Source organism: Geotrypetes seraphini, chromosome 16 (genome assembly GCF_902459505.1).
Source record: "Geotrypetes seraphini chromosome 16, aGeoSer1.1, whole genome shotgun sequence".
Classification (NCBI taxonomy): Eukaryota; Metazoa; Chordata; class Amphibia; order Gymnophiona; family Dermophiidae; genus Geotrypetes; species Geotrypetes seraphini.
In genome coordinates, this window is record NC_047099.1 from 42,731,551 (window position 1) to 42,758,448 (window position 26,898).

General features: G+C 42.5%; 1 protein-coding gene and 1 long non-coding RNA gene across 2 annotated transcripts in view; one reads left to right on the forward strand and one right to left on the reverse strand.

Annotated features, from left to right (window-relative positions):
• LOC117350081 (SLAM family member 9-like) overlaps positions 1-8,529 on the forward strand; it is a 29,078-nt gene extending 20,549 nt beyond the window's left edge. The window contains exons 4-7 of the mRNA XM_033924024.1: positions 52-201; positions 1,451-1,488; positions 4,207-4,293; positions 7,776-8,529. Of these exons, the coding sequence (XP_033779915.1) occupies positions 52-201; positions 1,451-1,488; positions 4,207-4,293; positions 7,776-7,865 (365 nt within the window). The 3' untranslated portion in view covers positions 7,866-8,529. The remainder of the gene's footprint in view (positions 1-51; positions 202-1,450; positions 1,489-4,206; positions 4,294-7,775) is intronic.
• Positions 1-26,397, reverse strand: LOC117350082. Its single transcript, XR_004537234.1, has 3 exons — positions 26,096-26,397; positions 21,633-21,687; positions 1-154 (listed from the first exon to the last, which is right to left on the reverse strand). It is a non-coding gene; the product is annotated as an uncharacterized LOC117350082 (long non-coding RNA).
• Positions 26,398-26,898: the final 501 nt, after the last annotated feature.

Here is a 26,898-nt window from a genome sequence, read left to right on the forward strand (position 1 = left end):
TTTTATTTTGTCATTTCAATTATAATTAAATGATGTAACCTCTTATTTCAGAAACTCCAAAAATTTCTCGCCATCACTTCCGAATTCATGTGGTCACTGTATCAGTCGTAATTGTCCCCATAGTCCTCGCTGTTACTGGCGTTCTTCTGTATGTCTGGATCAAAAGGAACAGAAAAAGGAAAAAGCAGAAGATGGTACCAGGTAAGCTTCTACCTTTTTCCACTGGGGGGAAATCAGAACTTAGCACCAGCTCAGGATGGTCTATCCTATTCCCCACTTGTTCTTCTGTTTGATTTTACGTAGGTGACCTCATTCACCAGCCAGTCTGTAAGAAGGACAGGGAAGAGGGGACATATTGTTTCTGTACACAGCTGATGAAGTGTCCTGTCTGGGTTTTATTGAATCAGCTGAACTGAGCAGCATTAAAACATTTTAAGTGTAGGGGGATTAAGTTTCAAGTTTAACGTTCTATTTATTTGTTATACCGCAAATACAACCACGGTTAGTCTAAGCGGTTTACAATAATAATATATTATTAAAAGAAAATTTAAACAAAAATTTAAAAGACATAACAAGAGAGGCAATAAACAAAAACAAAAATACAACCAGCATACAAACAAAAATGGATACAAGGGGGATAAAGAAAGAGAAGATTACAATAACAACAAAAAAAAAAGTTTGGGGAAGGGAAGTCACAGTGAAATTCTGCCCAAACAACTAACGATAGAAGCCAAGAAGAAAGGGTGATCCATAGCATGAGTAAGGCAAAAGCCAAAGAAAAACAGTATGAATTCAATTGCGCCTTAAAGGTCACAAAAGATTTTTCAATGCGGAGGTAGTAGGGTAAGGAATTCCCCCCAGGGTTTGATGGAAGATGGATATTGGTTTAGATCACCACCAGAAAACACATAAATTGTGAAAGTCCCCTTCTGTAAAATGTAGTAAGTCTACACCAGTGGTTCCCAAGCCAGTCGGGTTTTCAAGATATCCCTAATGAATTATTGTAATCTTCTCTTTCTTTATCCCCCTTGTATCCATTTTTGTTTGTATGCTGGTTATATTTTTGTTTATTGCCTCTCTTGTTATGTCTTTTAAATTTTTGTTTAAATTTTCTTTCTCCTTCAAAAGCCTAGAGCAGAGATTCTCAACCCAGTTCTCAGGACACACCTAGGCAGTCAGGTTTTCAGGACATCCACAATGAATATGCATGAGAGATTTTCCATATTCCTACCTCCATTGTATGTAGATTTATCATATGCATTTCCATTGTGGATGTCCTGAAAACCTGACTGGTTAGGTGTGTCTCGAGCATCGGGTTGAGAATCCCTACACTAGAGGCAACAGGAGTAAAACCTGGACTGGCTCAGCCTGTCCCTGGATACTTGAAGCCACCTGGACCCTTCTTGTTGAGTCCGGCTAACACACTGTTCCTGGTTTTGTTTTAATACAGAGACACAAACCATTTATGCCCAGGTTACAAAACCAGAGGTAAGTCTGGAAACTGTGTTCTTGTTTGACAGAAAAATGATAGATGTATCATGAAACCATTCACTCGTCAACTTCTGGCTCTTCTAAAGAAACATTCTCCATAAGCAAGACTCCTCATACGATGTCCTCCAAACACTTCTTAAATAAAGAGAGCAATAGACCCCTGACCAAAATAGCCAGCATTTTGTGGATCTCACTGTGCTCTTCACAATCCCTCATAAGTCAAGAGATACCATGAGATCTCTTACCCTAGAAGAAAGTCTTTCCGTGTGCTCAGGATGCCCTGGAGCATTTGGGCTTAGCTTTATTCCCAGTCCTAACAGATTACAGCGCTTTATGGGGGCAATTCAATAAGTAGGCACTTCCTATTAAGCACCCCAAAGCCTGTTCCATCAGGATGCCCAGATTCTGTTCTAGAACGCCAGCGTAACCTACTATGGTCACATGTTACATTTATTCGCCGGCAGTTACTCCCGCCATAGACTTGGCATACCTGAGAGCACTTAAATGCAGCGGGAACCTGTGTAACTTACAGGATCCTGCAATTCCCATGTGCACGTGGCATCTCGCACCCCCATGCCTCTCCCATCCTTCACCCATGTGAAAACCCCCATGCATTTACACACTGTAGCGTTTATTTTGCTTGCGCTTAGGCAGAAAGTGTAGGCGTGAAAGGGCCAGTATTCTGTACATTTATGCACAGAAGAAGTGTGTAAATGCAGTTGCCTCTCACTTGGGCTATCGGCACATACCCACTTCCCAGCTCAGGCATCAGGCCGCTCAACAACCTGCAAAGGTTTCTAGCAATGTTACTGCAGAGTGGCCATCCAATGCAGAGTCACAAGGAAATGGTTAGTTGGTCCTTGTTTTCTTATTCTCGTGTCAAAATTCTGCTACAGGTCAAAGGTAAACACACAGGACCTGATTCTATATAACCTGCCTAAAAAATTCAGTATAGCTTTAAGTGCAATTCTATAAACGTTAGTCGCACTGTATAGAATGATGCTTAGTGCCACTTACACAGGCTTACCGTTACATGGCGTCCTAATTTTAGGTGCACCCAATTTATGCCAGGGTTTTCTTCGCCTAGCAGCACCTAATTCACAAAGAGGTGCCTACCTTAAAAATATGCCCACGATCCGCCCCTAACCACGCACACTTTTATAGGCGCTTTGGAATAAGTGGCTACTTTTTAGAGAATCGTGGTTTTCGAGTTAGGTACCTAACTTTTAATTAAATCCAATTAATGGTGTTAAGTGCCAATTATTGGCACCAATGAAGTCTATTAACCAATTAAGTTAGGCCCTACGTTGGCTATGTGCACTGATGTAGGCACCAAACTTTAGGTGGACTTTATAGAAATTGCCAGACATTATTTACCTAGAGGACTTTTCCAGATTTTCAAAGCAAAAGTATTTGGCTCCTTCAGGTTTGAATATGACCCTGGGAAAACCAGTGCTTCCATCTACGCCACAGTTTTCCTGGGTAAAATCACGCCCATATGTTCACGTTTCTGGAAGTGTGGAGGAGGGGGTCTCTATTTATACACACAAGAGCTCAAGGAATATTTGAAAAGGTTTAAACTAACTAAACTAAACTAAACCTTAAGTTTATATACCGCATCATCTCCACAAAAGTGGAGCTCGACACGGTTTACAGGAATTAATATAGAAAGGAACTCCAATGGAAAGGAGAAGGGCTTAGTAAAAAGAAAGAAAGAGGGGACTTAGTATAATGGAGAGGGAGGGAGTAGTTACATTTTAACCATATGCTGGCCGATCAGTCTTGGAACTGGACATTCCTTCATGGAAATGACTTTGAAAATGACCCTCTGTAATGGGGAAAACTCCCAGAATGCTTTGAAACAGGCATTTAAAAACCAAGACTGACATATGTTCATCAGAGAGCCCAGAAAGGCCTCCTAACATATTACCACATTGTATAATGGGCAGAGAGAATGACATGGGGACAGAATTAACTGCAGGAAGCTAACCCCATGTCATTTTTTAAGGAGAGAGGGAAGAATCAAAGTGTGAATGGGCCCAGCCACTGACCCTCAAGCCTTGCATTGAAGAATGCTGGTGTAGAAGGACTGAGGTTGAGATGGACACTGGATGGTTAGAACATAAGACCATAAGCGTTGCCATACTGGGACAGATCGAAGGTCCATCAAGCCCAGTTTCCAACAGTGGCCAATTCAGGTCCCAATTACCTGGCAAAAACCCAAAGAATAGCAACATTCCAGAGCTGAGATTATGATGTCATAATGCCTCATTCCACCAATGCCTAAGAACCAACCTCATCAGTGATGTCACAATGGCTTCACTGTCCTATACTTGGCTCACTTAAGAATCAGAGTATGAATGGGCCCAGCCACTGACCCTCAAGTCTTGAATTTAAAAATGCTGGTGTAGAAAGACTGAGGTTGAGATAGACACTAAAGAATGACAAGGGATGGTTTTGTGTGGTTATCCATGGGGACGAGGACAAATTCTGTCCCCGTGTAGCACAAAGACTTGTCCCCATTCATTGATGCCTTTTGTACTATTCTGCTATTTGACTGTTTGCTGTACTTTGACCCTCTGTGTTGTTTCTTTACCCACAACACACAAAGAGTAAATCTTTTGGCCCATCTCTCATCTGCGTGCTCTTCTGCTGATTCCTCTCTTCAATGTCCTTCAATTCAATGCTGTCCTTCTGTTTCATTGTCTGTTGCAGAGAGACACAAGCCCGGTCCTTAAAGAAGACGCATCCCATGCAAACTTAAATGGAAAGACGCTTTACTGCACCGTGGATTTCCCCAAGGCATGACAAATCCTTCCATGCTGATTTACTGTGCATGCATTTCTTTGAGCAGGCTTCACTGTGATGTGTTCTCAACCCCTGGCAGACAACTCACCTCAGAGGCTGTTGCTACTGTTGCCCCCTCCAATCTTCCTCCTCCTCCACCGACTGTCCAGGCCTGAGCTAGGGAAGAACTATTTAGAGCCAATGAAGGAAAAGCTTGAGTTCTACTGGGTCAATGATACTGCACCATGAAGTCTATGGGAGTTGGGGGAGGGGATGGTGCTTGATATACCACTTTTCTGTGGTTTACATATTATATGCAGGTACTTACTTTGTACCTGGAGCAATAGAGGGTTAGGTGACTTTTCCAGAGTCACAAGGAACTGCAGCGGGATTTGAACCCAGTTCCTCATGTTCTCAGGCCACCGCACTAACCACTATGTTACTCCTGCACTCTTTAGGCAGACTAGAGGGGCTTATGGGATCCATGTGCTTGACCTAGATTTTCTTGTACCCTCCCACCTCCATTGGGATGCCTCAGCCATCATTTTGATGAAGAACTATTCCTAGGGTTACCAGGCGTCTGGATTTCCCTGGACATGTCCTCCAGATTTTATGAATGTAAAATCTGGCAACCCTAACTATTCCCTAATGTTACTCTGGGTCTTCCCCTTGGCTCTCTTTGCGCTTGTGAATGTCAGACTAACTGGTAAGTGAATGCCCCATTCAATCCCTCTTTTTCTTCCTTTTCTCTCTAGAGGATATATTGGCTTTCTCGGGAGAAAGGGGGGAGAAGAGAAAAAAGTCAAGGATCAATACCTTCTGACTGCAGTTATAGTGGGGCGATTTTATAACGCTGATTCAGTGTGAAAACCAGATTTTACATTTTCATAAAGTTATACAACTGCATACATGGCAAACGGTTAGGCACACAAAGGTACCGACTTTTACACAATCTGCATGTCAGTGTTCCTGGGGACATCGTTTGGACAGAGTATAGGTGAAGTTGCAATAAGCACACGCATTTTTATCAAACATACAAGCAGACGTATAGGGGGAAATCTATAAATATTGCCGGAAAAGATCTCGCACGCAACTCTGGGCACCAGACTTATGGCTGCTGAAACTTGACATAAATCCTGTGCCCAAGTGTCCCGAAAACCTTTTGGGGCCGTGGCTGGAGGGCATCTGAATATGCATGGAACACTCTTCCGGATTCTGTCATAGGGGAAAACACCCTCCAGGGATTCAAGACAAAGTTAGACAAGTTCCTGCTGAACCGGAACGTGCGCAGGTAGAGCTAGTCTCAGTTAGGGCACTGGTCTCTGACCTAGGAGCCGCTGTGGGAGTGGGCACGATGGACCACTGGTCTGACCCAACAGCGGCAATTCTTATGTTCTTATGTTGACGCAATGAAGGGGCTCTGAGCCTGCTATTACTATGCCAGTGTGTGCGGGGGAAGGGGGTTCTGGAGGTGGAGCAAGGAGGAGAAGCGCTGGTGCCTCTTGTCACATTCTATAAGCAGTCAGCCAGCTTCGGTGCCTTTCCTCGCCGGCATCTCGCCACAGCACACAATTTGTGATACACTGCCATACAGCATAACCCAAAAAGATCATGGCCGTGGGAGGGGCATTCTGAAAAGTTGGGCACAGAGAGCAGACGCCAGCGCCTCTCCTCCTCCAGCACCCCCTCCCCCCTATACACACACTGGCATAGTAATAGCAGGCTCAGGGCCCCGTCATCGCGTCAACGTCCATGCATATTCAGATGCCCTCCAGCCACGTAGGAGGCCAGCGTTAAACTGTGCAGCCAGATGCATGCACAAATCCTAATTTCTGCCAATTAATATGGATAACTGGTTGTTAGCATCCAATTATTGCTAGTTAACAGCTTGTTGGCCAATTAAGTTATGCAACGCATCTTAAGAACATAAGAATTGTCTTTACAGAGATTTCGGCACTTGGAACCCAAGCACAGTACAGGGTAAAGCTTTGGATTCTTGCCCAGAAATAGCTAAGAAGAAAAAATTTAAAAATTTAAATTGAATCAGGTTGGGCAGACTGGATGGACCATTCGGGTCTTTATCTGCCGTCATCTACTATGTTACTGGGTCAGCCCAATGGTCCACCAAGCCCAGTAACCCGTTCTCACGGTGGCCAATCCAGGAGTAGCAACATTCCATAGCAAGAATGCCAAGGAATAGCAAGATTCTGGAATCCCAAAGAGTAGCAACGATCCAGGGCAAGCAGAGGCTTCCCCATGTCTTAATAAGACTATGGTCTTTTCCTCCAGGAATTTGTCCAAACCTTTCTTAAAACCAGCTACACTATCCATTTTTACCACAACCTCTGGCACATCCAAATTTGAATATTACTGTATATAAAGAATCCAGGGACATAGTGAACACATACAGATTTAGGTACTGTATTTTCAACAGCAGGTGTAAAAGTGTGTGTCAGTATTTGCACACTATCAAAGCTGATTTTGAAACCCTATTTTACAGAGGCACATAGACAGCTAAGTTGCTCTTATAGAAGAGGGTTCAAATGGACTCCTTTCTCAACGTCTCATAAACACCACCTGGTACAAAATTTCCACCATAAAGTCAACTGTGCTAGAAGAAAATAAAGCGGTTTGTCCAAGGTCTCAAAATGAAATAAATGTCAGTGGCAGAGGAGGGGATTAGAACCGAAGCACAGGGAAGATAAAGAACTTGCTCAAGATTAATCTCTTAGGTCTAATCTCAAGCCACCAGGCCTCATTTCCTTCCTGTGAGAAAAGAGAACCTAACGCTTAAAAATTTCACATCCAAGGGCTTTTGAAAGGCAACTGTTCCTGTTTTCTCTCTACGCTTTGCTAATTACAGCTCTCCTTTGAAAATAAAACTTTGGAAGGTACTAAAATAATAATAATTCAAATAGTACAAATGAGGTTTAAGAACTGGATCCCTAGTGGGTTACTATAATATTTTAACCACAGTCTGCTTGGGAGTGCCGCTTTAGCTATTTTTAAAATGGCTCCATTTTAAACCTTGCTGTAGATTGACTAACCTACATATCAAATCTCATTCATTACTGCCAATTGAGCCAAATCAGGGGGGAGACTTTTGGGCTGACCTGGGACTTTTGATTTTTTTTGTACCAGTGTATTGTGGAATCTCGAGAACAGTGGTTCCCAAAGCTGTCCTGCCAGTCGGGTTTTTGGGATAGCCCTAATGAATATGCATGAGAAATATCTGCATGCATATCTGCTCCATGCATATTCATTAGGGCTATCCTGAAAACCCAACTGGCCTAGTGGTCCTCCAAGATAGGGTTGGAAACCACTGCTCTAGACCACCAAAAAGATCCAGCATGTAACAGGAAGAGATAAAAGCCCCAGGACTGCCCCAGAGTCTCCCTTTCAAAACCAGGCCACCAGGAGAGCTCTCGACAATTTTCTCAGACAAAGGATGAAGGGAATCTGAACTTAAAATGTGCTTTTCTTTCTTCTCTTTACAGAAGAAAAACTCTGAAACAGAAAAAAGCCTATATGATACTGTGAAGCTGCCCACTTCCTCTGCATCTGCGACCTACGACAAAGTCATGTGACTGGCAAAGGCTGAATAAACTGAAATATCCCTCTTGGCCCCCTTGTGTCTCAGATCATGGGATAGGATCTGAGGATGGCCCCCTTCTTGGTTGAAACCAAGAATCTTTCCTTTTTGCTCCTCTCATGTGATATATCGTAATGTGCAATTTTATATCCCACTGAATCCTCATTAATTAGAGTTCTAGACAACTTTGGCTGCCAGTCAAGTACAGAATTCAATTTAAAACTGCATGTATGGTTCACAGGATTATATATGGAGAAAGCACGACTGGGCTAACAACTTCAGCCATCTACGTTTCTCACTCTTTCTATAACTCAAGAATGACTCAGTGTTATAAATTGCCTCTTCCCTCTCCATGTCAAGTTCGGAAGAAGTCACTCTTCGAATCCACTTTCGAGTTCCAAGGCCACAAAATTTGGAACTGCCTCCCGATCTGCTTACGTCAGACCTACTCCTAAGCTTCAATTTAGGAAGGGACTAAAAACACATCTGTTTTTATTATAGTCTTCCTGTGATTCATAATGTATATCTTGCTAACCTTATTAACCTTATGTAAGCCGCAATGATTCCCAGTTGACATTTGGGGGGTATAAGAAACAATATGGTACATTAGTGACTTTTATTCCGCCATTACTTTGCGGTTCAAGGCGGATTACATAAGAGGTTATCTGGACATTTCCAGAAGAGTTACAGAGCTGAACGGGTTACTTCGGGGGACTGAAGTGCTTCCTGCAGTGTTAGTTTGTTTTGATGGATTTCCTGAACAGCAGAGTTTTTATTTCTTTTCTGAAAGCTTTGTAGTCTGGTGTCGTGATCAGTAGAGTGGATAGTTGGTGGTCTAATTTCGCTGCCTGCGTGGCCAGTAGGCCATCGTACATATTTTTTGTGTTTGACGCCTCTGATTGGGGAGTGCATGAATGGTGTCTGGGTTCTCCTTTGCCTGGTTGTGGTAGTTCGGATAAGGCGGTTATTCATGTAAGCTGGGCTGTCTCCATTCATGGCTTTAAATAGTAGACAGTAAAATTTGAATAGTATTCTTGCTTGTATTTGGAGCCAATGTGAGTCGAGGTATGTGGCGGTGATATGGTCGTATTTCTTCAGATCAGTCTCAGGGTTGTGTTTTGTACTGTTTGTAGTTGTTTTATCATGACTGCGGGGCAGGGGAGATAGAGGATGTTGCAGTAGTTTAGAAGTCCTAGGACTAAGGATTGGATCATGAGCTGAAATTGTTTTCTGTCAAAGAATTTTTGGATTTGCCTTAAGTTTCACATGACCGCGAATGATGTCTGTATTGTTTTGTTGATTTGTGGTTGCATGTTACAGCTTCTGTCTATCATGACTCCCAGAAGTCTTAGGGTTGAATGGGGTATGTGATTGAGTTTATTACTAAGTTTGTTATGGTTGGAGTTTTGTTTTGTCTGGGTTCAGCTTTAGTTTGTGATCTTTCATCCATGTTGCCACTGTTTCTAGAGTTCTATGTAGTGTGTCTGTCATGGAGGGTGTTGGTTGATCAAAAGGAAGGAGGATGGTGATGTTGTCTGCCCCTTCCCAACCCCACCTGCCTTACACGCTCCTTCCCTTCCCCGGTACCTTTTTCATCTTCCAGGCACGAACTTGCTGCCCGTATTGTGTCGGCTATCCCTCCGACATCACTTCCTAGGCCCGGGGCCCAGAAGTGACGTCAGAGAGAGGTGACACCAACGTGGGAAAATTAAGAGATACGAGGGAAGGGAATGGGTGCATGCGGGTGGCAGGGAAGGAGCATAGAGGACAATGGGTGCTGGCACCCCTAACAAGACCACGCCCAGGGTAAACCGTTCCTCCTCACTATGCCGCTGCATCCTACATACAGGACATTGCAGCAATCTAGTTGGGATAGTACCAAGATCTGACAGCAATGTTGGATTCATCTGTTTTCTCAGGGCTGTGAATATTTTATAGGTCATTTATGTTTGCGCCTCTCAGGAGAAGTTCTTGTCAAAATAATCCCTAGGATTCTCAGTTCCAATTCCTGTTCCAGTGGGGCATTATGCAGTTTATTTGAGCGTCATCGTTGGTGATTCTGGGTGGGTTTAACAAATAAAAATTTGGGGGTTTTCTTTACAGTATAATCTCGTTATAACGGACTTTAGGGGACCTGGAAAAACAGTCCGTTATATCCAGGGTAGCATTTTTAAAAAACTTTATTTAGGTCAACTTGAAACAACAGTCACTGCACAACATCAAGAACAAAACTCAGCAAAACATTGGAATGGCACGAAACGATTGCAAAACCAGAACCCTAGAAGATGTTCTAAAGCATTATGTCCTACTGTCCTGGAAAGAAAAATACTCTGTCATTTTCTTCTGGGCTGCATTTTGATACTGTAGCACCGGCACGTCACGCGCCTTCCGTTATAGCCGAACAAAACTACAGCTAAAAGCGGCTCTGGGGACCAAATTGTTTGTCGTTATATGCGAGTCCACTATATGCAGTGACTTTCTGCATGTTCATAAAGGCGCACGGCCGGGAGCAGCGGACCTCATCTGCTATAGATGATATTCTGTTATAAGTGAGTCCGTTATAGCAAGATTATACTGTATTTAGTTTGTTGATCTTGCTTTTTTTCTTGTAGAAAGAAATGCATATTATAATATCTTCTGTGTAGGAGAAGTAAGTGAGGTCTTTCTAAGAGTTTTAGTGTTGACATCAGTACCTTAAAAAGTATTGGGGAGAATGGTGAACCCTGGGGTGCTCTGCTTGATGCTGACCATTCTTCCGATCTTTCTCCATTCATTTTTAAGCTGTAGGTTCACTTTGGGGTCCTTTTACAAAGGTGCGCTAACCGATTTAGCACGCGCTAAAGATTAGTACACGCTAGAATATAATGGGCGGCCCAGCATTTAGCGCGTGCTAAATCGATTAGCGCACCTTCGTAAAAGGACCCCCTTTGTTAGGAATCCTTCTAGCCAGCTAAACTGGTTTGCTTATTGCATCCTATCTTTCTACGTTGATAAAAATTTGTGATGAACACATTTGAAAGGTTTTCAGAATTTGTTTCTCTACATTCGCAGACAAGAATATCATTGGTTGTAAAGACTATTAAATTGTGTTCTGCAATGTATAAACATGCCTTAATATTTTTGATATTAAACATCACTTGAAGTCCTCTGGCTTCAGTGAAAAAGGATCCTCGTCGTCTCCTACTTTAATATTTATCTCTTTTAGAAAAGATGTTGAGAACATTGGAGAGTGTAATAAGATGATCATGAAAACCTTCGTATTTTCATTATTCCAAGAATGATAATGATCGCCCCAAAATTGCTGACCAAATAACCCTATTTCATCATCTACAAAGTCTCATTAAACATCAAACATACTATTGGGAGATGAGCGTATCATAAAACTCAAGAACCTGGATCATAGGACCTCCTATGATTTAGATATCATTCCTGTGCTCCATTATTTAATCGTGTATGCTCACTCCTCCCTCCCTTTTAAATAAATTGTGAATGCTATCTAAACATTAAACCCTTTTCTAAAATATTCCCGGTGCAAGAACCTTCACAAAAACTTTCAATATTGTTTAGACATTGGTTTCTTTCATAAAATGTTACCGTAACAAAACCAAAGAGGGCAACACTTATCTTGTAGTGGTGAAATAGGGTTATTTGGTCAGCAATTTTCTGGCGATCATTATCATTCTTGGAATTATGAAAATACAATGTTTTTCATGCTCATCTTATTTACCCTTCTCCTTTAGCAATCTCTCAATATGGGTAGGATGTTAGTTTGAGAGCCTGCATCTGATTATTTTACATTTTTAGGTAAACACTGGCAGGGACATAGTCAACCCTCCAACTTGAGTAGAGAGGTAGCACATTTCTCCTCTCTCCTTCCTACCCCCCCTTCCCCGGTAGTCATGCACTTTTATTCCCCCGTCACTCTCCCCCTACCTCACATACTGCTGCTGTAAGTCATCGGCATCAGCTCTTTCAAGGTGTATAGCTATGGGGCAGACTGGATGGACTGTTCAGGTTGTTATCTGTTGTCATTTAATATACATATGTGCATCTCATGTAATTTTCAAAATCCTATATGGTATCTTTTCTTCTTTGGCTGCTGTCTCAATTAATTCACAAGAAATCTCTAATTCTAGGAGCTCTCAGAAATATAAACTTGGCTTTCCCACTGTTAAAGAAATAAAAACTATGGCCAATTTTTGTCGATCTTTTTTTTTTTTTTTTATTCGTAAAAGTTTGGAATGATCTTCCTTCTATAATTCGAGTTCTCTCTCATCTACCCACTTTTCGTAAAGTACTGAAGACATATTTATTTCAAAAATTTACTAATGATCCTTCTTTATCAAGTAATCAATCATAAAAGGTAAAATTCTGGCCTACAAGATATAGTTTCTGTTCTAATCGCCTGTATAATTTTATTAATATTTTGTTAACCGAGTCGAGCCCTCCTGTTGGGATGAATCGGTATTAAAAAAATCAAAGATTAGATTAGATTAGAAAATCCCTCCCAAAGAAGCTGGAAACAAAACGCAGACCTGCTTCGAGAGCAATTAGTGGATTTTATCTTTGGAGCAGCATTATTGTATGTGGTCAACAATTTGAACTGTTTCGATAAAGCTTGGGGATTCACATTAGCTAAAGTATTTGTATTTTGAGGTGGAGGTAGGGCATGGTAGAGAAAATCTTGCGCTCACCCACCTTGGGCTCAGAGTTTCCCAAAATTGGCTGTCTGGCTACGCCACTGATAGTATGAGCTATGTTTCTGTTTCTCTGAAGTAATTCTGCATATAGACCACCTTTTTCCACCAACAGGTCTCTTAAATTAGTCACCAGAAATTTGACATACTAAAAGGATTTTTCCCCTTCTAAAAATTTCCTGACTCACCAGAGAAGTCCCCCAACCAATGGCTAACTCATGTCACTTCCGGCTCACTAATTATGGATTTAGCGTTCTGCTAAGAAAACACACTGCTCTGTGATCTCCGTCCCCGACCCTGATGAAATAATGAAACGCGTCGGTGGGGATTGAGCCAGACCCAGTTGTTTTAGAAAAAGCTAAGTAAAAGATATATTTGTTACTACAACATTAAGCACTTTATAATTATATATAAAAAGAAAATAATATATTATGAAAAAATCGCATATCACAAAGATTCCGATGAGGATAGCTACCATACGTTAAAATCGTGTGGCATTCTGAGGAATTTATGCGCTACGGCTTGATTCAAAGCCTATCACCCTGGTGGCTAGTCTAAGTTAAGTTTTGTTAATTGACACGATATTTTGTGCACCAGTTTGTGTTTGAGTTTCAATAACTCATGTCATGACAGTCATAGGGGGGAGCCTGCTGGGAGTTTTCTGGAACACTTGTTACCAAATCTGGCCATTTTCTGGCTCTCAGCCACAAACTCCAGGAACAAGACTGGGAAATTAAATGTTATGTTATATAGTAAGGTAACTCTCATGTTCTTATGTAAAATCTCCAGCGTCAAACTGTATGAATGCCAACAGCAAAGTTTCCATGCCATACTTTTCCCTGAATCCAAATGAATAATGATTTAATTCCTCATATTTCTCAACATAAGCTTTAATCAATAAAAATTAGATTCTCAATCATTGTTCATAAAAAAAAGGCAATAATCCAGTTTAGATTTAACCAAAGCATAAATCAAAGATTCACAGCAGGATTAGTTAATGTAAGAATGAATTAATCGAATTTGACGCAATCTAAATGACAATGAGACATCTAGTGGAACTCCTAAATACCTCATAGTGTTCAATCATTTAATTGGCTGAGAACACAACAGAGGAGCAATGGACGGATATCAATCAATCAGAATATCAGGAGTCAAAATGAATCAATGTCTAGAAATTGCGTTTTAAGTAGTTTCCTAAATATGCCTTTCTCACCACATTTCCATAATTGCCCAAGTGAGTTCCAGTTTCACCCAAGCACAACAAAAGGTCATTACGCTAGTTTCAATATATTTTGGATTAACGTTTGATTTTAATAAGGCTGAATTCTCAGTGTAATGTTCTTTTTGGTAGATAGTTGGCCATCTTACTCTTAAATAATTTGGGTATTATGCCATACAGGAATTGATGACAGATCATCACTGCTTTGTATTGAACTCTGAATACTACTGGCAACCAATGTTGGAGATGGGGTGTAATGTGAACATATTTCAACGTTCCTGTTATCAATTTGGCTGCTGCATTTTGTGCAACTTGCACCTAATCTTAGTTATTCCAAGGTACATGGCATTGCAATAATCAAGCCTCGACAGTACGGTACGGAAATCAAAATGAGACATCGGTTTCACTCAATGCAATAAATGTATCTGTGCAAAACATGCTTTATCTGCCATCATGTTTCTAATACTATATCCCATACTATGCCATAACATAAAACTGTTCCAGACAAACTACCGGACATGTGGTAGGCAAAGCATGGGCGAACACAGGTGTGGTGTGCAAAGTTTACACTTAAATTTCCACCAGAAATGGATTTAATTTTTATTTAAAGTATTACAGTATTTCTTTGATTTTTTTTTTTTTGCTGGTTGCTTGCGTTCCAATTAAGAGTCTACTGTATCTACCAAACTGTAATTTTTTTCTATTTTAGTTGCTTTGAGACAAGCCATCCTTGCTTTCAAGATTATGCTTGATGTAAAATGTAAAGTGAAATTAACCACAAGATAGAACAGCCTACACGAAGCAAAACTAAAAAGGTAACAGACTATGCTGCACTGCTCGGAAAAACCCAGCCACTCTTCAGTTCACACAAGACCCTTAACGGAAAAAGGAACCATTCCTTCCAAGCAAGACCACTGCTCAGGTGTGAAAACTCAGAACATTAACATAGACCATAGTGGTTTTGGCTTACCCTCCTGTCATCGCTACAGCCTCAGCACCCTGAGCTTGTGGGTTCAAACCCATGCTGCTCCTTGTGACCCTGAGCAAGTCAGGGAAAAATGCTTGAGTACCTGAATAAATTCATATAAACCCTTCTGAGCTCCCCTGGGAGAATAGTACAGAAAACTGAATAAATAAATAGTGTGATAACCAGAGCTGGTATTGTGACGTCATCATGCCTCATTCCCCCAATAAGAGGCGACCTCATCAGTGATGTCACAATGGCTTCATTGTCCTAGACTTGGCTCACTTCTGTTACATTTTCATTTCTAAAGTGGTGCAGTGGTCAAAGCTACAGCCTCAACATCCTGGGGTTGTGGGTTCAAACCCCTACTGCTCCTTGTGACCCTGGGCAAGTCACTTAATCCCCCCATTGCCCTAGGTACATTAGAGAGATTGTGAGCCTGCCATGACAAACAGGGAAAGATGCTTAAGTATCTGAATAAATTCTTGTCAACTGATCTGAGCTCCCCTGGGAGAACGGTATAGAAAATTGAATAAAAAAATAAAATAGGTTTCAGACCTGCAACCACCTCTGGAGTGGATGCCAGAGCAAGTAAGATAGCACATACCTAGTTCACCAGAGCCTTTTGAAGAAAAGTCTTAACAGGTACCTATGCGTTTTGCTCAAAGTTGCGCTACTGAAACTGATGAAATACGGTGTTCCACAGGAAAGTCTGCGATTTGTACGTGAGGCCTGTCCTAGATATAGATTCATTCCTTCACGGATGACATCCAACTGTACCTACCGCTAGAAGCCCGCGATGCTCAGATTGCGAAACTCCTAAACTGCCTCTCGGAAATCAATAAACGGATGTCCGTCAACAAATTACAACTAAACACCTCCAAGACGGGAACTTTTTGGGATCCGCAAAGAATGCTGCAAGCGCGCCTATCCATCGCTGCGCTGGGACTCTACTACTATAACTGCGAAAGACCAAGGGCGCAGCCTAGGAATACTCCTTGATGTCAACCTGTCGCTTTCCAACCATCTCTCTCAGGTGGTATCTTCCTCATTTTACTACCTGCGACAACACTGAAAAATAAGGAACTACTTTTCAAAGTCCAACTACTCTATGCCTTAGTACTCTCCCGCATGGATTATTGCAATGTGCTATTCAATGGTCTCATGGCAAAGAATGTATGACATCTTCGTGTTCAAAATGAGGCGATCAGGCTTCTAAAAAGCATCCATGCTCATGACTCTGTCTCCCAGGCTCTAGAGTCAGTTCACTGCCTGCCCGTAGCCAAATGTATCTTTAAGGACCTGATGCTAGCGTTCAAATCCTTACATGACATGGCGCCAGGCTATGTAATGGCTAAACTTCCTCTGTACGTGCCAAACTGGTCCTTCTGCTCCCAGGATAAAATACGCATCAAAACGCCCCCTGGTGGTGCCCTTCGACAGTCCTACTCCCACTTCATACCAAGCCACTGGAATCGACTGCTCCTGACTCCTCAACTTTAGGAAAGCAATAAAAACATACCTCTTCACCTAACCCCCTGCCTTTGACCCATGGACCACAAAGAAAAGTATATTGGTACCAGAACCGGTATGTGTCACGTAACGAAAACTTGTGTTGTAAAATACTGAAAACCTTGCACTGTAAAGATAATTATGGCAAATTAATATTAGACACCTAGTATGTGTCAGGGCTAGGATAAAAACTTGTATGGTAAACTTGTACTGAAATTCTGTATGCTTAACCTGTAACCCGTTCTGAGCTTTTTGGGGACAACGGGATAGAAAACAAATTAGAGAAGTAAAAAAGAATAGTTGCAGTTTCAGTCACTTCTACAGAACTGCTGAAAAGGAAACCACACACTGGGGAGCACAACAGGAAGTTAAAAAAAAAAAAAAAAAAAGAATCCTTAAAAAATATTTTCAAGTCTCTGCATTTCTGCTACTACTACTAACATAAGAATAGCCTTACTGGGTCAGACATTCAATAGACAGTCCCTGCTCAGAAGAGCTTACAATCTGATTTGGAGAGACAGACAGGACATCTCAGGGCTGGGGAGTTTCTGGCAAAAGGAATGATACTTTTTTCTTTTTGATAATTTATATTCTGCATATCCTACAATTCTATGCGGATTACAAATTATTCATGTATTCAAGCATTATTCCCTAACTGTCCCGGGTGGGCTCCCATTCTATCTAATGTACCTGGGGCAATGGGGTCACAAGAAGCAGTGCGGGATTCGAACCCACAACTTCAGGGAGCCGAGGCACAATGGTTATCAATGGTTCAGCACTTTACTCCATTCCTCAACAGTTTTGCCTTTTTTTTTTAGCCCATCCTACTAAAGGAAGCCAACAAAAGTTGCATGTTTTGTGTACGTCCAGCAAATAGGAGACACAAAATTCTCCCTAATGCCGACCACAGACAAAAATGAACCTTTTGCACCTCCTCAGACCTTGCATTAAAACCAGAGTGCTAAAAAACAACCAAAACCCTACACCGAGCATTCGTTTCTCTGCATCTGCAATGACAAGAAAAGGAAGTGGGCTATGAGGAAGAAGTGGCTGGAACTGATATACTAAAGATAAAAGTTAGAAACTTTTCTTTCTCCAACATCATCTACGGAAAACACATGAACATCTCCCTCACTTCACAATCCCTAATGAATATACACACAGGAACCAGTTCTGTAGGGACTGTGGGGTGCTGAGCGGCCTAGGTATTGATTAAACTCCTTCACTAGGTCCAGGACATTGTAATTTGTATTGTGCCTGGCAGAGGCACCTGCAGTCATTTTGAAATGTTGTTGTCTCTGAACATGCAAGAGATGGTTCTGCATGGCAAGGAGGCAGCAGGCATGCAAATCCAGCTCATGAATATTCATTAAGGACATCCTGGAAAATAGTCTGCGGCCATTGAGGATCATCAGTGAATTGCACTGATCACATTGAAAAACACTGATCTTAGGAGGGGCCTTAAGCTCCTGGGCAAATCAGCACCTTAGACCCCTCCCAAGTGCATCCCAAGATACACTGGGCAGGAAAAGACCTGCCATTTTGAAGAGGCGGGCCTGCCAGCCAGAGGCAGTAGGCATTCCTCCTGTCTGGTGGTTGTTGGGGGGGGGGCTATCAGTGGGTGGGAATCATTGGCAGCGGGAGGGAGTAGGCATCCCTCCTGCTGAAGGGTTGTTGGGGGAGGGATTGTCATGGGATGGGAATCACTGGTAATGGGAGGAAGTGGGCATCCCTCTTGCTGTCTTCAGAGGAAGATTCTCAAAACTAATTTGGGGGTCTTTTTTTTGCAGGGGGAGGGGGATGACTGAGCTGTCAAGCCTTACTTTCCTGTCAATATCTGAGCCAATCATCGCTCAGGCATTGACTGGAAAATAAGGCTACAACAGTTCAGACCTTGCCGGAAAATACTGCCCACAAATGTAGGACATTGAGGTTATGGAATTACCCGGCGATGATAGAAAATCACCCGGAGTGCTAGTTTAAATATTAATGACCTTGTTGTAATACATTTGCATGGCAGAGTTGGAAATGACCACGGTGAGCCCTTTTGACAATTGGCCGGTAGAATATTTCTACGCTAAACTGGCTGGAATTGATTTTGCGACCATCGTTAAAGGCACAGTAGATTTTGAGAATCTTCCCCCTCAATAGCTTCATTTAGAGAGAAAACCAGATTCGGGGAGCTGCTGAGCTGTTAATCATCAGAAGCATGTTACCACAACATCAACATAGCTTTAAAACAACAAAAAATATGCTCAAAGAGTACAGAACAAAGAAAAATGTTTGGGGATTGGGAGCAGTGGGCATTTGTGAAGAAATATAGAAGTGAGGTAGAGGAAAAGGGAAGAGAAAACAGTTCAAAAGGGAAGCTTACTGAATAAGAGAGAACTAAGGTCAGCATCCCGTTTCACTCTCTATGATATGCTGTCCTCTCCTGCTTTGCCTCCTACCTTTCCCAATGCACCTTTAGTGTATGTGTTGGTGGGTCCTCTTCTGCTGCTACCCCACTAGCGGTTGGTGTACCCCAGGATCTCTTCTCTTCTCTCTCTATACCTCTTCCCATGGCTTCCAATATCACCTTTATGCAGATGAGTCCAAGATCTACCTCTCTACACCTGAAATTTCACCTAAAGTCCAAGAAAAAGTCTCTGCTTGTTTGGCTGACGTTGCTGCCTGATGTCCTGCTGTCATCAAACTAAATATGTCCAAGACTGAGTTGCTCCCCTTTCCTCCTAAACCCTCTGCTCCTCCTTTCTCCAGCTCTGTAAATAATACCGTCATTGTTCCAGTCTCCTCTGCTCGCAACCATGGAGTGGTCTTCGATTCTGACCTCTCATTTTCTACATATATCCAACAAGCTGCTAAGACCTGTTGCTTCAATCTCTTCAATATCACCAAAATTCGCTCCTTCCTCTCTGAGCACACTACCTGAACCCTTGTTCAAGCTCTCGTAACCTCATGCTTAGATTACTGCAATCTAATCCTGGTGTCTGGTATCCCGCAGTGTCGCCTCTCCCCCTTGCAATCTGTGCAAAACTCTGCTGCGTGACTCATCTTCTACCAACCTCGCTATGCTCATGTCACCCCTCTCCTTAAGTCACTTCACTGGCTCCCGATCTGCATTCTTGGCACTAGTACATTGGATCTCTAAGAGAAAAGAAGGGACAGGTAATGGTATGAATGGGCTGACTGGACAGGCCACGTGGAGGGGCATTTTTGATAGGATGTCTAAGTCCAACTTTGGGCATTTTGAGAAAAATGTCCAAAAATCAGATGGGTCCCCTTCTCTGCAGTTCATTGCACTGCCCACCAGGCTACTCCAGAGACCTGCTTGCAGCTCCACTAGGAGAAATCCATAGGCCATTATTGAGATGGCTTGGGGAAATCTATTGCCTATTCCTAAGATAACCAGCATAAAATCTGTTCTACTAATAAGAATACTAAAAACAGAGAAAGCAATAATATAAGAAGGACAGGAAGACATTTGGGGGCTGATTCTACAAACAGGACACACGTTTGTGTGGGAGCTTGAATGGCCCACTGTGTAGGTCATATGACTTCCGCGCTCCTTTGTGAGATGAGCTATAAAAGGCAGAGCTGAGCTGGGTTAGTGATCATCATGTGATTGAAATTTGAATACTGCAGTTGGAGTCCGCCATCGACAAACTGGGTAGAATTCCAGGAGCATGCTTGCAGCCACAAAATGAGCAAGCATACGATTTAAATTTATAGTTTTGAATGCATTAAGAACATAAGAATTGCCGCTGCTGGGTCAGACCATTGGTCCATCGTGCTCCCGTGGGGGCCCTTAGGTCAAAGACCAGTGCCCTAACAGAGTCCAGCCTTACCTGCGTACATTCTGGTTAAGCAAGAACTTGTCTAACTTTGTCTTGAATCCCTGGAGGGTGTTTTGCCCTATGACAGCCTCTGGAAGAGCGTTCCAGTTTTCTACCACTCTCTGGGTGAAGAAAACTTCCTTACGTTTGTAAGGAGTCTATCCCTTTTTAACTTTAGAGAGTGCCCTCTCGTTCTCTCCACCTTGGAGAGGGTGAACAATCTCTCTTTCTCTACTAAGTCCATTCCCTTTATTATCTTGAATGTTTCGATCATGTCCCCTCTCAGAAGAAAGAGTTAAATATAGAGAACTTTGGGATTTGTGTCTCAGTTCTTCACAGGCTTGTTCTCCCTGAAGTTGCAGTTTGAAACCCAGCTTGGGTCGGAGAACAGCAAGCTGACAGACGAGGATTTATTTAAAAGGATTTTACTGATAAATTTAAATGGAATAGAGCACAGCACGTTTTGCACAGCGAGCTGGTGAAAGGAGTCCTCAGGTTGCGTACTTGTTTGCATGATTTAATTATTTTGGAGACACAGACGGAGCCTGATACCAGCAATATAGGAAAGAACTTAAGAAGAAACTTCACGACAAGAAAAGTACACTGAAGAATTCCTACTTGTTACTGCCAAACATAAGATATCAATATAAGAACATTCATGTGTGTGAATAGTTAATGTCAACTTTAGTGACTTTACAGGCAGGCAGGGAACTAACTGTGCAATGATGATTCCCTAATTCATCAGGTCTTTAGTCTGTTTCAGATGTGACCAAGGTGGAGGCAATGAGCACAATATAACACATTTATATTTTATTTATAAGAAGTTTAGATAAAAGTTGTAGTAACTGGCATTAGTAGAATTGCAATTTCTTGAAGTCAAATGCCAAGTGTGTAAATATTCCCAGCATTGTTCGCATAGTAATTCAACAGACTAATACAGAAAAGTAATATGGACTTAAGACTCAGAAACCAGGAGTGTCCACGACCTTCATATAGCACCAAAGCTTTGCGCAAGCAGTACAGACTAATAAGAAAAAAACAAAAACAGTGGGGGTGGGTTATCTTCCCCCACCTCATTTTTAAATCTCCCTGAGGCCCGGTCTTGGACTAGTCATTGTTCATCTACAGTTCACTTGAGAAATCAAGATATCTTCACTGATAACAACTAACCACATCGCCCTAATAGTGAGGAACAAGTCAGGTGAAATATTGTAAAACAAAACCACCCGTTCAGCCCCCCGTCACGACATCAACATTCAAATGAAGACATCATGCAAAATTCTATCAGTTTACATCTGCAAATGAAGAAGTGTAAATGCATTTATGAGAATATTTCTAGCACTGTGGCTTTAAAACACGAATTTGCAAAACGCTCACACAGAATCCTTATTCAGGCCATCTGATAATACCTGTATAGTACCAATTCCCCTTTCCTCATTGTTTCCGTGACTACATTTTACCCTTGCTTTGTGGGAGAACAAACAAATCTCTATGTAAATCTCTTTCTGATAACAGAACCCGGCCCTTCTCTTACCAGCACCTTCCTCTTTGGCTTTTCCAGGGAAATTGTGAGCCAGATAACTGCCATCCTGTCAAAAGATCAAAATAAATACATTATGCCAATATTGTTCTGCCCCATGTTATGGGCGCATTTGCTCAGTTTCTTTTTATATTATTATTGATTGATTTTAGATTAAATACCAAAGGCTCCTTTTACGAAGGTGCATTAGGGCCGCACGCGCTAGCCGCTACCACCTCCTCTTGAACAGGCGATAGTTTTTTTGGCTAGCGCACGTTAATCCAGTGCTAGCGCACCTTCGTAAAAGGAGCTCCAAGTATATACTTGTACAGAAAAGCTGGTTAGTCAAGATATTACATTTGCCCCGAAAACAAAAGAACTATAAAATTTTTGAGCTTAGCTCAAGTCCTCTATATAGGATCCAAGACTTCACATAAGTGAGACAAAAGAAAATATAAATCTATACATTTAAGATATGCTATAGATTATAGAACTGAGATAGGAGTGACCTATGGAGCACTTGATTTATCCCCATTCAGTAGAGACAAGGCCAAAAAAGCAGTTAATTGTTGAGGTTCGAAGAAAACATATTGAGTTGATCGATGGCAAACAATACACTTACAAGGATGCCTTAAAGAGAATGTAGCCCCCAATGAAATGACCCCTGGTCTCAGAAGAAGAAATTCTCGATGACGTTTTTGAGTCTCTCTTGAGAGATCAGGGAACATTTGTATTTTACATCCAAGAAACACTTTCTGTTTATTTTTAAAGAAAAGCCTCAACTGAAAGTGTTATAGTAAGAATCAATGTGGAAGAGGTTACTATATCCTTGTCTGACGTGTCCAGAATTTCTGATACATTCAATGGTGCTTGATCAGCTCCTTTTAACTGTTGCCAAGGCCCATTCTTATTAGGTAGGTAGTACACTTGAGAAAATGGAAGCAAAGTATTCTCTGGAACTTGCAAAATTTCAACCAAGTATCTCCTAAGCATCTCCCTAGGAGCTGTAAGCCCAGGAAAATTGATCAGTCTCAGATTGTTATTATGTGAGTTATTCTTAAGCATTTCCACTTTCCTTCTAAGGTTCACATTGTCATTAATTAGGGACTCTTGAAGTTGTTTAGAAGATGATAAGTCTTGGTCAAGCTTCTGAACCAAAGATTTAGAAACAGTCAAGTCCTCTTTTAAATCTTTAAGCTCCTTAGTATGTTGAATCAATTTACCCTCAATATATTGGAAATCGGGGCTAATAGTCTTAGCAAAGTTTGCCACCAAATCCTATAAATACTCCAGGGTCACTTGAGAGGGCTTTTCCCAAAATGAAAATTTTTGTTGAGTGTAAAAATGCTTACCCACAGGAGAAGTTCCTTGGCGTTGTTCTGTTTGGCTTAATCCCCCCCCCCCCCCCCCCATCGCTGAACAAGCCCCGGATTTTCCTGCAGAGACTCCCTGAATAGGAAGCTCTGCCTCCATGCTCTCTAGCATTTACTCAGTTTCTTGTATAAGAACTAGTTAAGTGTTTGTAATAGATGTATAAGTAATGTGGACTTAAATTCCCAGAGGGCTTTGCTTTCCCTGAGAGCTAGCCTGATTCCACAGAGCATAAGCCCACCTCCTTCTTCTCCAGTCTGGGTGAGAGCAGAGGCCATATTGCAGAGCACATGGCTAGATCAAGTTTCAAGTTTATTCGGATTTTATATACCGCCTATGAAGGTTATCTAAGCGGTTTTACAATCAGATGAGAACCTGAGTGTAGCATTATTCTCTCAACAGGCTTTTTCACCCTTTAATTCTAACGATATAACACAGCTTAGGTTTATTTCTAAGTCTGGAGAATGGTGTCATCTCCACAAGGTGGACACTCCCAGCGTAACTCTGATATGCTGGTAGAGTAAGAAGATATGTGATAGGCTTGAACTGCATTGAATCCATCTGACTCTAAGTTTGTTTTTGCTTCATTATTAAAGAAACTGTTCAATCAATCCAGAGTCTGGCTGGTGACACCAAGATTACAGAATTAAGGGTTGGCTGAATAGGAACCTCTTACTGTGGGTCAATATAACTCAGAGGAGTCCTTGCTTTCAGCACAAAAACCTGAGATCTATACAGTAAGCTGTAGCTGTAAAGTATGATTTAGTCAGCACAAATATGTATACTACGTTTCGCAAATATCTGAAAATATGGCTCTTCAAAAATCTCTCCAAGGGATGTAATGCAATCTAGATTTCACACTGATGGTCTACTGGATGCAATGATAATGCTATCAGCAACCAAATACCTACGAAAATGCTAGTTGTAAATCGCCATCTCGGAAACCTCTGTTAAGGAGGTATTCTGACTTTTATCATATACAGTATTGTCTATCCCGTTCTCCCCAATGAGCTCATAATGGATTACAGGTTAACATACATAATATAGAGTACAGTTAATGGGTTACAATTTGCCATAGTTGCAGTACAAGTTTTTTCAATACAAATTTTTATCCAAACTTGACACATACTAGGGATCTAATACCTTGACACACATAAGTTCTATGTAACATTTAGGATTTGTAACTCATCTCGAACGCTGCTCTAGAGGATTTGGCAGTATATAAGACTACATATTACATAACATACATGAGAGAGTGATGAAATTCTCAGCCCAACCAACCTCCTAAATTCTGAGCATTATTTTGCCACTGTAGCTGAAAAGAGCGTTATTTTATTTTGCAAAGTGCCAATTTGCAGAAACATAATGCCGTGTTTTGACATTGTTTCAGATCATTGATTGAGCCATGTCAACAAAAAGTGTGAAATTTTCAAATGTGGAACTCTGAGCTGTCATGAAGTTCCTATTCCTGCAGAAGAAAACTCCAAAGGAAATCCATGGATGTATGATGCAAATATTGAGTGACAAATACCCATCGTACTCCACAGCGAAGAAGTGATGTGCAAACTTTCAGCGTGGAGATTTCGAGACCAAAGATGCAGCAAGGTCTGGGAGGCCTCAAACAATGTCATCTCCTGAAATTGTTGATCATTTCCATGACCTGATTTGGCAGATCGGCGAATATCAGCTAAAACAATTGCCGAGGCACTACAGATATCCAGGGAACGTGTTGGGTGTATAATCCAAGAGGAGAGGAAAGCTGTGGACAGAAGTTATCTTTTTGCAAGAAAATGCACTTGCTCACAAGGTTGGCAAAACGATGATGTTTTGACCCAATTTGAGTTTCAGTGCATAGACCATCCATCCTGCTCACCAGGATCTTGCTCCATCTATGTTCTGTTTCCAAACCTTAAAAAGAATTTGAAAGGGCAACAATTTTTGAGTGATTCGAAGGCGATTGCAGCAGTGGAGCATATTTTAGTGACCAGACATCAGAGTATTTTTGGAAGGGTTACCGAAACCTAGTGTTGAACTTAGGGGTGAATATGTGGAATAACTTTTAAGTTTAATGACTCCATGTCATTCCCTTCTTGATTGGGCTGAGAACTTTTCAGCAGCCCCTCATATTGTGATGTCATAATGCCTCATTCCACCAATGCCTAAGAGCCAACCTCATCGGTGATGTCACAATACCTTGGTTTCCCTATACTTGTGCCCATTTACTAGATACATTTGCCTGATTGAATCAAAGAAAAGTGTGGAATAACATATAAGTTTCATGGCTCCACATCATTCTCTTCACTGCTTTGAGCACGCCCTGGTATCTTAGGGAGACCATAAGCATGATAGAGATGGGACCCATCTCCTGTATGTATGTCCAATGGTGCAGCAATAGGACATAGATTCCAAGGCCATAATGGTAGAACCGGTCCTGTAGAACGAAGGTCCTATCATCATGACATTTGTTTGCCGTGCCCTGTAGGTATGTAATACGGAAGCACTGGTTCTGACTATCATCATGCATAAAAACATAGAAATAGACGGCAGGTAAGGGCCACGGCCCATCTAGTCTGCCCACCCCAATGACCCTCCCTGTCAGCTTCTCCCCCCCCCCCCCCCCCGAGTCCACCCATGGACCATCCCAGCACCAACCACACAGTGCCTTGAGAGGGGATATGTCACAGCACCATTTTGCCTATGTTCATGGCTTGCTGGGTGGCTTCTTTTCAGTGAGCGAAGATTAGCCCTGCAGAATTCCCGACGAAGGGGGGGGGTGGGGTCTAACCTTTGAAACGGAGCCCCCGTTGGACTGGGATTCTTACAGCGCGCGTATTAGGCGGACTCTGACCGTGCTCTTCAACCTTTTTGACACTTATGGACCTGGGCTAAGTGGTGGGCCAGGCCCCGCCCATCTCCACCTCAGACCCCGCCCCCATGATGGTACTAATTGCAACCCCATTTTTCATACACACAACATGATCAATCTTAGTAATGGTTAACCACCAAACACACTGTCTGCTTCTCAACATTCATTCGTCCTGGGAAACAGACACCTGAAAGTCCTACTATTGGGAAGCCTAAACCCATTCCCCCCCTCCCTGCTTCACCTTCGGGCCGGCTTCCGCTTCCTCAGCGGCTCCTCGTCTCACCCGGAAGCCGTGGCGACGTCCGAGAGAACGCTTCCGGGTCAGGCTCCGCCCTCGACTTCGGCCTTTTCCGTCCTAGCCGAGGCTCTGTCCACGGGAGCAGCGCAACGACTTTGGCGCGCTTTTCCCTCGCGCAGGCGCATTAGGGTGTCAGCGGGAAACTGAGGCGTTGCCCTTTCACTATAAGCTGGTCCCGCTCTTCAGCGGCCTTGAACCGGGGCTGGGGCATCTCTTCTCCTTCCCTCAGCGCAGCGGCCCGGGCCCTAAGCTTCCCCTCTGACGCAATCCGCCGGCCGGAAACAGGAAGTTGCGTCAGAGGGGAAGCTTCCAGCGCGCCACTTCTGTGAGGTGGAAAGGCGACCTCGAAGGGCGGGTGGCGGGAGATGGACCGTGGAGGAGAGAGCGCTGGAGCTTTATTATGTCCCATCAGCTGCGTGTGGGAAAGCAGTGGTGAGGGGGCAGGAGACTCGATGGAATTGGGGTGGAGGAAGAAAGAGGGGGCAGGATACTCGATGGAATTGGGGTGGAAGGACAGAGGGGGCAGGAGACTCGATGGAATTGGGATGGAGGAAGAAAGAGGGGGCAGGAGACTCGATGGAATTGGGGTGGAGGAAGAAAGAGGGGGCAGGAGACTCGATGGAATTGGGATGGAAGGACAGAGGGGGCAGGAAACTCGATGGAATTGGGGTGGAGGGGGCAGAATACTCAATGGAATTGGGGTGGTGGGAGGAGGAGGAGGGGCAGGAGACTCGATGGAATTGGGG